The sequence below is a fragment of the Vidua macroura genome, chromosome 2, assembly GCF_024509145.1.
Source record: "Vidua macroura isolate BioBank_ID:100142 chromosome 2, ASM2450914v1, whole genome shotgun sequence".
Taxonomy (NCBI): domain Eukaryota; kingdom Metazoa; phylum Chordata; class Aves; order Passeriformes; family Viduidae; genus Vidua; species Vidua macroura.
Genome location: NC_071572.1, coordinates 91,237,871 through 91,251,319, shown reverse-complemented (window position 1 = coordinate 91,251,319; position 13,449 = coordinate 91,237,871). Strand labels below are relative to the sequence as shown.

The window sequence follows — 13,449 nt, the reverse complement described above, 5'->3', positions numbered from 1 at the left end:
ATATCACAAGAATGTTAAGGGTTTTGACTTTGGATAGGAGGGCAAATAAGATAGGGCACTTGTTTTCTCCATGGAGTTTCCTCAGAGCCAAAGGGCAAAGGAAGTTTCATACTCCTTCCTTTCTACAGTCATCCATTCTCATTTCAAAAACTATGCCCGAATCTGTTGGGAAACAGCATTTCAGTTTGGACCTGCTTGCTTTACACATCACACTGGAGAGGTGATGAAATCTTCATCCCTGGAGACTTTAGACAAAGCCCTGAGAAATCTCTTCAAAGCTGGCTTTGCTTTGAGTAAGGGTTGGACCAGATGACTTTTGGAGATCTGTCACAATTTAAATTATTTTGTTGCAGTCAGGGAAATAAAAAGAAATAAGTATTTTGATTTCTGTGAAGATAATGCTGATAGTTCTGATTTTCTTTGCTAAGAAATCATAAGGAAACAGTCAACACTAAACAGCATTAAAAAAAAAGTCTGTCATCACTTGAATGAGTCACTATGCGAAGTAAGAGTGCATAAATGAATAGCAATATAATTGTGGATTATAATCTGCTATATATACACACACTTAAAAATGTGCAGACAAATCTGTGAATTATGGCATTGTATATGGATGGAATTTGTGTAACTCTAAGATGGTTGCCACATGGAAAGCTGTATTTTTTATAGCATTAAATACAAATCACTATTACCATTTTGTTTCTGACACAAGTTATAAATTGAACTTTTCTGAGTGTGATACTGCGCTTGGTTTTCTCCCCTTTTGATGCTGTTTATATATAGTTTCCATCCTGATTATCAGTGTATTGGATGTATACCATTTAGATTGAAAAATGCTTCTTCTGATAAAAGATTGTTCATTCTGGAATTTATTTCTGGTGGCTATTTTTTTTCTTTCTTTCTTTTTGTTTGTCATTAATAGGATCAGATTTCTTCCATCATACATAAGAAAATGTTGAACAACATAAAGAATTCAAAAGATAACGTGGGGTTTGGATTCCTTTTTTTTTTACAGGCCTGGCAGCTGCGATTCAGTCACCTTGTGGGCTACGGTGCCAAATACTACTCCTACCTCATGTCCAGGGCTGTTGCCTCTATGGTGTGGAAACAGTGTTTTGCTCAGAACCCATTTGATAGGTAAAAACACAGAAATGTTAAGTAGAATGAAATGCTAGTTGTTTCTGAAAAATATGAAACAAATTAGGTTGATGGGCTTTTTTGACACAAATTAGTTTTTAGTGTTTTTCTTGATTCTAAGAGTACTACAAAGCAGGAAATAACCACAGAGATACATATATATACATATATATATACACACACATATTTATATACGTATATACATATATATATATTTACTTTGGGTCATGTTCATTGATGCAAAAAAAATTGTGTCAGTGTTATAGAATACAGGTGTGTCAGTTGGGAGCAACTGAAATCCCTATTTAGATGTAATTAGAGAGCTTGAAATGCATAGATGCCTAATAGCTTGTAATTTTCTATTGAAATCAAAGCAACTGTGGGTATTAAACACGCTTCATGTCACCAACTTCAAAGCTCAGTGGAGCTATCCTACTCATTTTGCTTTGTGAAATTAAAAAAGCAAATTGTGAGGTCACAAATTGTAAGCATTCTTACGCCTTTGCTGAATGTTTAGGACATTGTAACAGAGCAACTTTTCCCTTTGGCACAATGAAGCCTGAAATGTTGTTTGCAAATTAACTTCTATAAGCACCAACACACACTCATATGAATAAAATTTGTCTAGTTTGGTTCCTCATAGTGGGATTTTTAAATGTAATTTGATTTTGAGGAGCCAGCATGGCATCAGCCATTGTTTTGGGGTGGAAAATTTCATTTGGTCTCTGTCTGAGTTCTGTAGAGATGCTAGAAGCAAACCTGAGTGAAGGCTGGACAGGTTGTGTTTGCAGATGGCTCTAACACCTGTGTTTCTCCAGGGCAATGGGGGAGCGCTATCGTAGAGAGATGCTGGCACACGGCGGTGGAAAGGAGCCCATGCTGATGGTACAAGGTAGGAAATAAATTATAACTGTTCTATTCTCCTGTAAAAGGAAGGAACTTCAACTAACTGCATTTCCCAACTTGGTGTTTTTACTTTAATTATGATGTTCACTGGATTTATGAAAGAAAAATTTAAATGGACTGGTCATCACCTTTGTATCATGATCAGTAGAACTCCTTGTGGAATACACACAGATAGCTGGGCTGAAGTGTTGGAAAGGTTTGTATTACAAGGCTGCCTAAAGAATTCTGAATAAACTTGAAGGAAGATAGATTACATCATTTATTGGATGCAATAAAGTAGTAACTTTTTCATACATAGAATTTATAAAATCTCTGGTTATTTTGTATAGGAGAAGTTGAACTTGTTTTGGCCACATTATTTCAGTGTCATCAAAATATCTTCGGCTGTATCAGTACTTTGAGTGTTCATTTTCATGAAATTCAGCTCTGACAACTATAATAAAGAAACACAATTCATTATTTATCTCACTACCATATTTGCCTTTGGAATCTGGAAAATAACTTCTAAAAATCATTCATACCCATAGCAAAAATACTCTGTTCATACCTTAAAAAATAATGCCAGGAGAATGAAACAAGTTTGAGAAACTGTTGACTTTATCTCAAATCTATGAAATCAAGGTAAAGACTTTCCTCTGTAATGTTGCAGAATTCAAGCCAAACATTACTTTTGCTGTTCCTAAGGTGAGCACTTGCTAAGTCCTGGCACATCTTTCAATTTTCTCTGAAATTGTTAGTATTAAGAACGAATATGAATTCACTGGCCTCTGTTCACTCCATTTTAGCAGATTGGAACTTGTGGGACTTTTTTCTACAGATAAGGAAGACAGTGGTAACGTGTCTGTATTTCATCATAAGATTGGCACAGTGTCATGACTGGAGCATTTCAGTTCTTTGACCCATCTGTTTATATTTGAGGCCATGACCTCTGCTGTCCTTAGACTCATTATATATTAAGCAACTATATATTCTTTAGGTTGTCTATTTATGTTTCTGATCTACAGGGTTACTTTTCATTCAGTATGACTTCCCAAACTTAACTTCTCTTTACTGTTCTTGAAGAGTTTGTGTTTGTAACCTTGAAAAACTGTAGCCCAGAACTGTGGATTAAGAATTTGCAAGACAGGAATGTGCATCTTTGCAAGCATACCCAATTTTAACATTGTAAGTCATATGAAAAAGAGAAAGAAAAGGAGAAAGAAAAAATGTTTTTAAACACCAAATATGCTTATGATCTCTTTCTGGGGTATACTCTTTATTTTACTGAACATGGAATTTTCCTCGAATATCCTGGAAACTATGTTGAAGTTGCTGGCAGTGTGCTTCCAGGAATCAAGTACTATTCAAATGAAGTTTCAAAATTCATCTGTGGATGGTCTTACAGAAAATCTGTGGAAGTAAAACTAGCTTTCCCCCTTGCATGTGATAGGATCTTATGGGAGACAGTGTCAAAGGGCTCACTGAGGTCCAAAGAAGTGACGTGCGCTGCTCTCCTCTTTTCTGACAGGCCAGTTATTTAATCATATAAAATTATCAAGTTATTTAATCATGCCTTTGATGAATCTATGGTGACTATTCCTGATTATTTTGCTGTTCATGAGTCTGAAAACCGTTTCCAGGATTAGCTGGTCCAGAACCTTCCTAGGGACTGAAGTGAGACTGACCAGCCTCAGTTCCTTGGGTTCTGCTGCTTGCTCTTCCTGAAGATAGACATGACTTTTGCTTTTTTCCAGTCTTACGGAACCTCTCATGTTTTAATAGATTGCTGAGAGTTTCCTAGCAATGCCATCTGCCAGCACCCTTAGTGCTGAGGGGTGCATCCTGCCAGGGCCTATGAGCTTGTTTATGCCCAGCTTTCTTAAGTATACCATGATCTGATCCTCTTCCATCAAAGATACACCTTCCTTGCTTCAGATTGTCTCCCTGGCCACTTTTGTATTCTGAATTTCACTTTTACACTGTTTTTACAGAAATCCTAACTGATATTCAAGATCGTAAAAATAACCAGTGTTCATCAGCAGATTTGTTGTGCATATCATGATGTTCATTTGTACACAGTAAAAGTAGTTAAGTAAAAAACTTAACAGACATGCTTGAACGACTCCCTGAAGAATGAAATCGGGGCTACTCAGGTGTTTTGACAAGACAATAACTTGATCGCTGATTTGGGATTATTGGAAGCTAAATCATAGAACACACCTGATGAAAAAAAGTTATATTTGTACTTGATTGGTCTGTATTTCTTACAAAAAATGAGAATTTATGGAGAAAAGTAGGAACAATTCAATTTGTTTAGGTTTAATGAGCTTCTGATTCCTCTTGCTGCTTTTTTTTCATTATCAATTTTCCAGAGTACTTGATTTCCATCTCTTGTTGGTTTCCATCAGTTGCAAAACTCTGCTCTCATAGCAAATAACAAAACATATCTGATTAAAGACAGGTTCCACTTTAAAGCTTGTTGATTTTACTCCTCTTCAGAGAAACAGTTCAGAATCTGTGCTAACAAGTGCCCTATTTCAAAAAGTTCTTTAGGTTGCTATTTCAGGTGTTTTTTTATATGGGTTTGCACATGTCTGGCTTTCGGATGCACATCTGCAGCCTCACCCTTGAAGTGTTTCCATACCTCATTAGGAAGTTAGCCATGTTCATTGGCTGTTTGATAGCAGGTTACTTCACAAGCACATTTCATTTATGCAGTTTCTTTGTTATGATTTTCTTCTCAGAAGCTATCTATTGTTTTTCTTTTGTATTTGGATATGACCCTAGCTTTTCATCTTTCTCCAATATGATTCCATAGATGTACTGATTAGGAAAGATAAAGGATCTGACCTGTGGAGTTGCTGACAAGGTTCCTCTTTGAACTAGTTTTTAATTAGGAAACACAATATACTTTTTGTTGTTGTTGTTGTTTCCATTTGATTCTCTTGGTATTTGTTTCCTTTAAAAAAAACCAAAATCATAGAGGTTTTTTTGAAAACTTTTTAAACATTTTCAGAAATGACCCATTTTATCTTACCCCCTTGATAGTCAATAAAATACAGAAATAGTCACAAATATGGATATCAGGAGCAATTGAAAATGGGTGGACAGTGTTTTGTCTGAGAGGCTTATTTTCTTTTAATTTTTCCTTAGAGAAAAAATATGTTTTGAGAAGAACTTGATTCCTCTGTAATTTTGTGTTGACTACATGGCTCTTGCAGATTTTCTGCTTCCTAGGACTACATGGCATTAGGGATTCCAAATTCCTTTAAAGTTATATAACCCAGGTGTCCCTTCCAGGTCCAGTTGTGTGCTGGTTGCAGGTCTGAACAAGATTCAGGTGTGCACCATTCCTCCCTCTCTCCCTTGGCACTCTCTGACTGGAAAGAAACCCAGGTGCATAGGCAGAAAGTGAATTGCAGTGTGAAAAATACTGGGTTGGTTGTTTTGGGAACTAAGAGCATGGAGTGCATTTCTGCAGCCTTGGTGCTGTCACATTGCCTTTGGGGCTTCTGAAGAACTCCTTGTGAGGTTGTGTTCTTGCTTTGTTGATGCTGTATTACATTGCAGACAGTCATACTCAGCTCTGTGCCTACATGGTAACCAAACCAACTGACTGTATAAATAAACACGCATTTGCTCCAGTGCTGTTTGAAAATTTGCTTTTCCATGTCTCAGACTGTACTTCATGGAGTAATTAGAATTTGAAGAGGCTGTAAAAATCTTCAGATAATGATTATACATCTCTTTGAAAGTGTAAGAAGTGTGCATAAATCCTAGAAGGTGATGTGAACGGTAACATATGTTAACTCAAACTACACGGACCCAAAATAATTAGTGTTCCAGGGGGCCAGAGGCCAAATTTTGCCACAGGCTTTGTTCTTCTCTCAATTTTCACTGATTGTAGGTTATAGCTAACCATCTCTAAAAAGGGTGTGGTTAACCACAGTGCTGTAATGTGAAAGAAACTTCAAAGCAGTGAAGATAAGCTATGCAGTTGCCTTAGGCTTGGGAGAGACTGAGCTGAAATAGGAGTTGGGCTGAACGTATTAAAATACACTCCTAAATTTGAAAACTGCAACCATCAGACCTTGTGGACATCTTACTAAATCATTTAGACTGAAGTGCTGAGTACTTACACTATATCAAAGCTGATCTTGCTTTGATATATTTTAATGGGGTTTGAAGAGAGACATGACCACTGTTTAGCACATCAATGTAGAGTAAGAGGTTAAAACACAGAAATACCATCGTTGCCTGTTTCTTTTGGAGCTGTCTTACTCTAAAATCTGTAGTTATATATTTAATGAGGGCATGATCATTTCACTACAGTAGGAGTTCTTTAGCAATGACCTCAGTTACTCTTCATCCCTTCTTTGCAAAAGCGAAGTCTGTTGGTGTCTGCTTTTGATGTCAGTGTTGGGAAAATAGGAGTACAACAAACTACTAATGCAAAAAATCTGAAATCTGTTTTTATTATCAAAAGCTGGAACTAGTGGATTGGAGGTCAGTTGACATCACCATTGCCAGAATGGTTTTAGAATCTCCTACATATTTAAAGCAAACCTGGTTTTTATAATTAAATACAACTTTTAACAAGTTTCGAGTGATATTTGAGAAGACTGTATTCAGCTGCACTAAAATACATCCAAGTATACTGTAATTAATTATATTTCTCTTATTCATTTTGTAATATTGAGGGTTGGAATGTTTTTGTTATGATTTGTCTTTTTTATGTAAGAGGGGAAATTAAATCTCCTTGAAGATAACTCCAGCTTCAGTTTCTTCTCTTCTGCCTATCATTATACTATTGGCTCTTGGTTTTTTCCAGTGTATTGATAATTGGCAGAGTAATTGTTAGTGTGTCAAAGAATTGGCTGAACATCATCCAGACTGGCTGTTTTTTATAAAGTCAGTATTGGAAGGGGAGTTTTATGTAATGGGGCTAATGGGCTATGTCTATTATGGCCATCTTTATGTAACATCTGTGCAGTATTTTAATCATCTCTCCATACTGATATCTGGTGAAAAAGGAATGACTGTACATGTTCCAGTGGGCTGCCATCCCTCTCACCTTCTTAAGGCACTCTGTCCTCTTCTGTGAAAACTGCAGGAAAATATGAGTTTAACTGGAATTTTTCCAAGGCTGTTAGGGAGCAAATATGTGTGTTCCCCAGCCAGGAACCTGAGAGAGGGAGTCTGCAAGAGGCCACGTCTCTCTGGGGAGCTCAGATCAGTAGCTGGGTATCTGCACACATCTGTTTCTCAGCCCAGCACATTGCAAGCCATTTTTCATTGTGAACTACAAGTAATTCCACCGTGATTTTTCTAACATTAGAGTAGACGACAAGTTTACCAAGTACTTGGAAATATCAATTCTGTTCTCTTTCATTTTGAAAATAGCTTGATGCAAACTTCATTTAACAGCATTTTAGTCAATCTATATATAGTGTGAGATTTATTTTCCTTTTAGTGCTTGCTATTAATCTACTGGGCTATGGCAGTTTGTGTTGACACTTGTAACATGCGTTTAAATCAGATTGAAATGGAATTCTGTAAGGTCTTAGCAAGAAAATTCTTTTTGGCTGCTCACATCAATTTACTTTGAGCTGGCCTGTTTCCTGATGGGTTTTGAATCATTGTATTATAGTAAAAGATTATAGTATTTTAGCACATGCAATTATAATTTCCACCAAAAGCAAATATTGTTGAGGATGTGAAAGAATATAAATTTATGTTCAGTAGGTACACCGATCAGAAAGGGTAGAACAAGGTTATATTTACATTGGCAGATGCCAGAAAGATCACTTCAAAGAAATACAAAGATTAAATTTTACATTATTTGGCAGTTATACTGTTGTTTTTTGTTGGTTTTTTTTCTTCTGATACAAGTTATGCAGTAAATTTTCATGTGCAATCTTGAAAATGTTAATAACAGTGAAAAGACCAACTGAATGTGATGTTAAGTACAAAGAAACATCTGAAAATAATTTAAAGGATATATTCTCATGCCATCTAAAAATTCGGATTCTGGAGAGGAAGGGGTGAAATTTTACCTTCTCTGTTTATAGAATTACCTGATAAAGTACTTGGGCATGATTCAAATTCTAATTCATGATGCTAATTTTCCTGTCTGTTATGGTGTAGCCAAGTGCTACAGCTAACAGATGCAGTAATTTAAGTTCTTAAGAAAAGGTAAGTCCTAGTACTGTAAAAAAAGCAAAACTAAGACTGCTTTTGTTTATGTCTTGTGCCTTGTCAAAAATTCCAGATATAGCTGTATTTTAAATGCTAAATTATATGGTTCTAAGGTGTGTGTAATGCTTTGAGAAAATACATTTTTTTTTTCTGGCTTGGTCAGAACTGAGACTTAGCAGATAAGGATTCATATACCTGCTCAGTCACTAATTTGTTTCAGTCATTAAGGAATGACTGAGTCTGTGGTTACGTTGCTTTAAAACAGATATAATTCCCTGCTTAAACAAGGTCTTAATGACAAAAATCAGTTAACAGCCTTGAAACCTGTCAATTCTGTGAACATATGTAACAGGTATCTTGAAGAAATTAAATAATCCATCTACACTATAATTTTACTTTTTTTCTTGACAAAGAAAGCTCTTTCTGTTGTATAGCGACATTCAAAGTTAGTTAGCAGTAAGTGCTATCACTGACAAAGCTGTCAAGGTCATAGCATCGTGCTGAAGAGTGTCTTGTCTTGCTTTTTTGTAGGTATGCTGCAGAAATCCCTTTCAGTTGAAGATTTTGTGGATGCCCTTGTTTCAGACTTAGACCATGACTTTGAAACCTTTATCATGGACTCATAAAAACAGAACTGAATTCTTTTAGGGAAGATTGCGTATGTCTTCGTAATTGTGGATAAAATATTGTTGTGACTGGTTTTGCTTTCTGTTGAACACTTTTAGTGTTTGACTGTTCATGTTGGTGGAATGGTAATAAATACTTTCATTGGATCACCTGGTTTCATTTATGAAGATGACTGTTTTCCATTGCATAGGAGATTAAGCATGGAATTTGGGAGAACAAATCCTCTAGCATGGTCTGTTAGAAAATTTGATCTTGTTGGAAGAGAGTAAATGGGAATTGAACTCATCTTCAGGGTGATTGGAGGGGTTTGAAAGGTCTTTTGGTACATGCATTGATTCACTCTTAGGGTTTATCTCTTGATGTTATGGTCCAGAACTGCTCACACAGGTCTTTCTCATGTGCTCATGGATTTTCTTTAACTTTGTTTAACCATATATTTTGTAGGAGTCCTGCACTGGCGAAGAGCAAATTGTGTTTGAAACAAAGGGAAAATTAGAAAGAAAAAACTAGGAGCTGTATTTGAGATAGGGAAGAGGAAGATGGGAGAGGTAAATCTGTGGTCCTCCTGGTCTGTAATGGAAAATTTTAGGTGAGGAGGAAAGAGCTATGTTGCAACACATGAGACAGAGGAGTAAAATAGATACCCTACAGATAATCTGGTCCCTGCATGTTTGTTCACATGGAGTTTCCTTTTAATGATGAATGGACAAGTTTGGGGAACTGTTTAAAGTACAAGAGGGTGAATTTTGGAGGGGAGACAAAATAATTCAGAACAAAAATGTTTTTCCAGGATAGACTGGAGCAGTTTGGTATGGTTGCATATTATATAGTGGATGATGAACAAAGGGAATGTTATCTGTGGGTTTTTCTTCTTCCCTCTAAATAAATTATGAAATGGTATTTGAGGGTGTTTTGGAAAAAAAAAAAAAACTAACCACAAAACAAAACAAAAACAAAAACAAACAAACAAAAAAACCCACAAAACAAAAAAAACAACAAACAAACAAACAAAAACAAAAACAAAAACAAAAAAAACCCATCAAAAAACCTGGTGATTTTTTTCTGTAGGAATGGCTTTGTTTAGAGGTCCTCTGTAGGTTGTTACAAAACGTATTGTAAGTGTTTTGCTCAGTGGAAATACAGTGAAAGAAGCAAAAGAGGAAGAAAACCAAAGCTGAGAGATGTGGACAAATAACTGAGAGAGAAGCAAGTAAAGGTAAAAGAACCCAGCCAGAAAAAGTGGGTGTTTAGGAAGGGATAAATAAGAGTGAGAGCTGATTGGATTATTTACCCTCTTTTTAGCAGAATCTGTGCAAAAGGGTATTGTTTGATATTTTACCCTATTTTTTTCACTGCCCTGCTTTTTTGCAAGGTGGAAGTTGTCTTGTGTGAGTAGCACTGTCATTCTGGTGGAGTTGGGTTTAGAAATTTTTAGATGCTTTGGTTAAACCATAGTGCATTTTCAGACTTGTACCACAACTAGGCTTATTTCTTCTACCGCTGACTGACTCCACTGTGTGTCTGCAGTTGGTCCCTGAGAGGAAAGAATGAATGGTTTTGCTTAGCAAACTAGGTGGGCATTTTGCTCCAAGTCATTAAAAACCCACAAAGTAAGTGTCAGTTTAGGTGTGAGTAGAACCACATTGTGAAGATGGGAAGGCCTGTAAAGTATACAATAGCTGATGAATGTAAATTTAACAACCCATAGTGGAGTATTTAATGGAAGTGTATTTCAAAGGGAATTCAAGGGTGTTGCTAAGGGAGCCTCTCATTGTTTGTTGCCTGGGTTTTGTACTGGAACAAACTAGCGATTATGTTTATCTGGAGCTGGCACACGTTGAAAGATTCATTGTGACAAAAAGAACTGAGTAAAAGGAAATCCTCGTGCTGACACGGCTCTGGAAGCGCTGTGGTAAAGAAAATAAAGCATCATAATTGGCGGAATAAGCAGAGCATTTACAATTAAGAGATTGCCCCTACATTTTAATATGAAAGAAATTCAAGTGATATTGGATTTACCGTATAGATACTCTTTCAAACTGTATGTAGTAGTCCCATTGCTTTATGCTCATGGCTGCTCTTACTTCCTTAATTCACCCTCTCATTTGATCCTTCTACAAACAACAGTCTTTTCAAGGTTTTATCAGAGTGGCATTAAACAATATCTTCCTAATATGAAATCAGATATCAACAAAGAAAGGAAGAAAATCTTGCCTTTTGTCAGAGCATGGTGGATTGCAGCTTATTGCTCAGATTTATAACTCGTGAGATGTCTGACAAAGATGAGAGCTGGTAGAAAAATAAATACATCTCAGAATGACAGCTTCAGGTTCTTTTATGAAGAAGCTCTGTTGACTCCACTGATTTTTTTAAATGAAATAACCTTTGGGGATTGAACAGTAGACATGATTAAGCCTCTAGGGAACATATTATATACCACCACCATGAGGCTTACTACAGAAGGGGAAATATTTTTCTAATTTTTTTCTCTTTTTTTGATAGCTTCTAAAAATGCTTCCAGCTGTTCAAATGTCTGATGCTTTTTCCTTTTCCCCCCTGCTTTTCAAGAGACTTTTATTTTCCAGCAAATAATGTGTACTCTCAGTAACATGAGACCTCTCTTGTGACCAGCAGTGTAACTTCATAAATGTAAAAACCACTGTAATCCTTTTCCAGCATTCCATGCTTTCCCACTGGGGCTGCTGAACCAGCTATCCAGAAGTTTGCTTTATAATACTGTAACTCAGCATCATGCTTTTAATCTGAAATTTTACAATGTTTTGGATTTTAGCTGCTATGGAAAATAAGTAGTGAACATCTTCAGAAGAAATTATACCCTTATGCAATCTGAAATAATAACACATAATTATAACACATCAGAAAAGCACAGGTGGATTACATTTGAAAGTCTGAGGTGTGAACTTTGCTGGTTTTGGTTTTTTTTTTAATGTTTGATGTGATTATTTTTCTGATTCACTTAAGATAGACTTTGTGTAATATTGTGTAATAGTTGCTTTCAGGTGACATAAATACAGCTGGTGCTGGATGAAGTTCTCTAAACCCTGAAGAAGATAACAGGAGAAAAAGGCAGCAATTAAGAAGGCAGGGAAGAGAAGGAAAATCAGGTAGGGAAGGATTGAATATAGATTAGAAACCAGGAATGGTAATGGGTTGATACAGAAGCAAAAAAAACCCTCTTGAGTTAAAAGCTTGGGCAGAGAAAAAGAGAGCTTTCTTTGCACCGCAGTAAGTCTGAAATGGAAATTACGGCACTGCCAGTAACAGAAAAGGCAGAGGTGTTCAAAAATGTTTCTGCTTTGTGTTCAGTGGAATGCCAGATGGAAGAATTCATATCATATGCTGATAAAAGCTTTTCTACAGATGTTAAATAGCTGCTTGTACAGCGAGTCAGAATATAAATCATTGTGCAAAATAAAAAATTAATTTCTATAAGAGACTTTACTATTACAGATGGCATTAAGATGGAAATGAAGAGATTATTGTAACAGCAATATTGATGGCTTAGAAAATATGCATCTTAGTCTATCAGAAGAATTAATGTAGTGATGATACAGAAGGATAAATTTGAAAGATTGAACATTGATCTGAAAGCAAGTGTTTAACAATTGCTGGTAGCTAAAATTAGACAAAGTTGCACCTGATTTCTAGTTTATATATTGGCAGCAGGGACAGCATATGAGAAGAGCTGGGGTTGACTGATCAGCACCAGAAATGTACATCAGAACTGGACTGTTTTCTGAAAAACCTGCCCTAATTCAGATTAATTCAGAGAAGCACTGTAGCCTCAGTTACACCAGGGCAGAGCCACCTTTTGTGGTCCAACAAGCTGTGAGTGAGCAGAGTGTCTTTAGAAGGAGGTTTTTCCACAAGGGTAGCAAGTCTGTGCTTGCTGGATAACTGTCCTGCTGGCGCCTTCCCCTTGTCTTCCATGGAGAGCTGGAAAAACAGTGCCAGCCAAAGCACCTCCTCTGCTTGCTCTGAAGTGGGAGGCACTGTGTGTCTGCTATTTCAGACTGCTTCTGGGCAAAGTATTGGAGATTTTGTGTTCCCAGAGCCAGGGATTTGTGTGCTCTTGTGAACAAGTTCAAATTGGCACTTTGCCCAAGCAGGCTTGCAGTGTACCAAAAGGGGAGTATTACATTAAAATTAGAAAGAATTCAAGAGTTAAAGAACTTGAGAATTGAAGATGCACAATAGCAGAAGGCAAGCGCATAGATTTCCCTGGGAGAAGGACCGTGGGAGAGCAGCTAGTGTGCTCGGGGAGGAGAAGGAAGGAGATAAAAGATAAGGAAGTATAAATCAGCACCAGTAGGGCTGTCTGTCGGTGCTTCTGATCTTCCCCGGGCTGAGATTTGTTTATTTTCAAGTCCGCTGCGGCTGCTCCTCAACAGCTGGCATGTGGAGCTGCACGGGTGTAGGAAATCATTACGACTTCTTGTTTGGAGGAAGTATCCAAAAAAACTCCTGGAGACAAACTACTTAAACCAGAAGCAAAGTGGCGATACAGATCTGACAGGATGACTGGTTGGTGCTCTGCTGCTGTGTAGATTTAAAAGACAGAGGGGAGGGAGTGGGATGCTT

General features: G+C 36.9%; 1 protein-coding gene across 1 annotated transcript in view; it reads left to right on the top strand.

Moving 5' to 3' along the window:
• The window catches only part of MIPEP (mitochondrial intermediate peptidase), a 65,060-nt gene extending 56,067 nt beyond the window's left edge, over nt 1-8,993 (top strand). Inside the window, exons 17-19 of the mRNA XM_053971796.1 lie at nt 1,016-1,137; nt 1,956-2,029; nt 8,752-8,993. Of these exons, the coding sequence (XP_053827771.1) occupies nt 1,016-1,137; nt 1,956-2,029; nt 8,752-8,846 (291 nt within the window). The 3' untranslated portion in view covers nt 8,847-8,993. The remainder of the gene's footprint in view (nt 1-1,015; nt 1,138-1,955; nt 2,030-8,751) is intronic.
• Nucleotides 8,994-13,449: the final 4,456 nt, after the last annotated feature.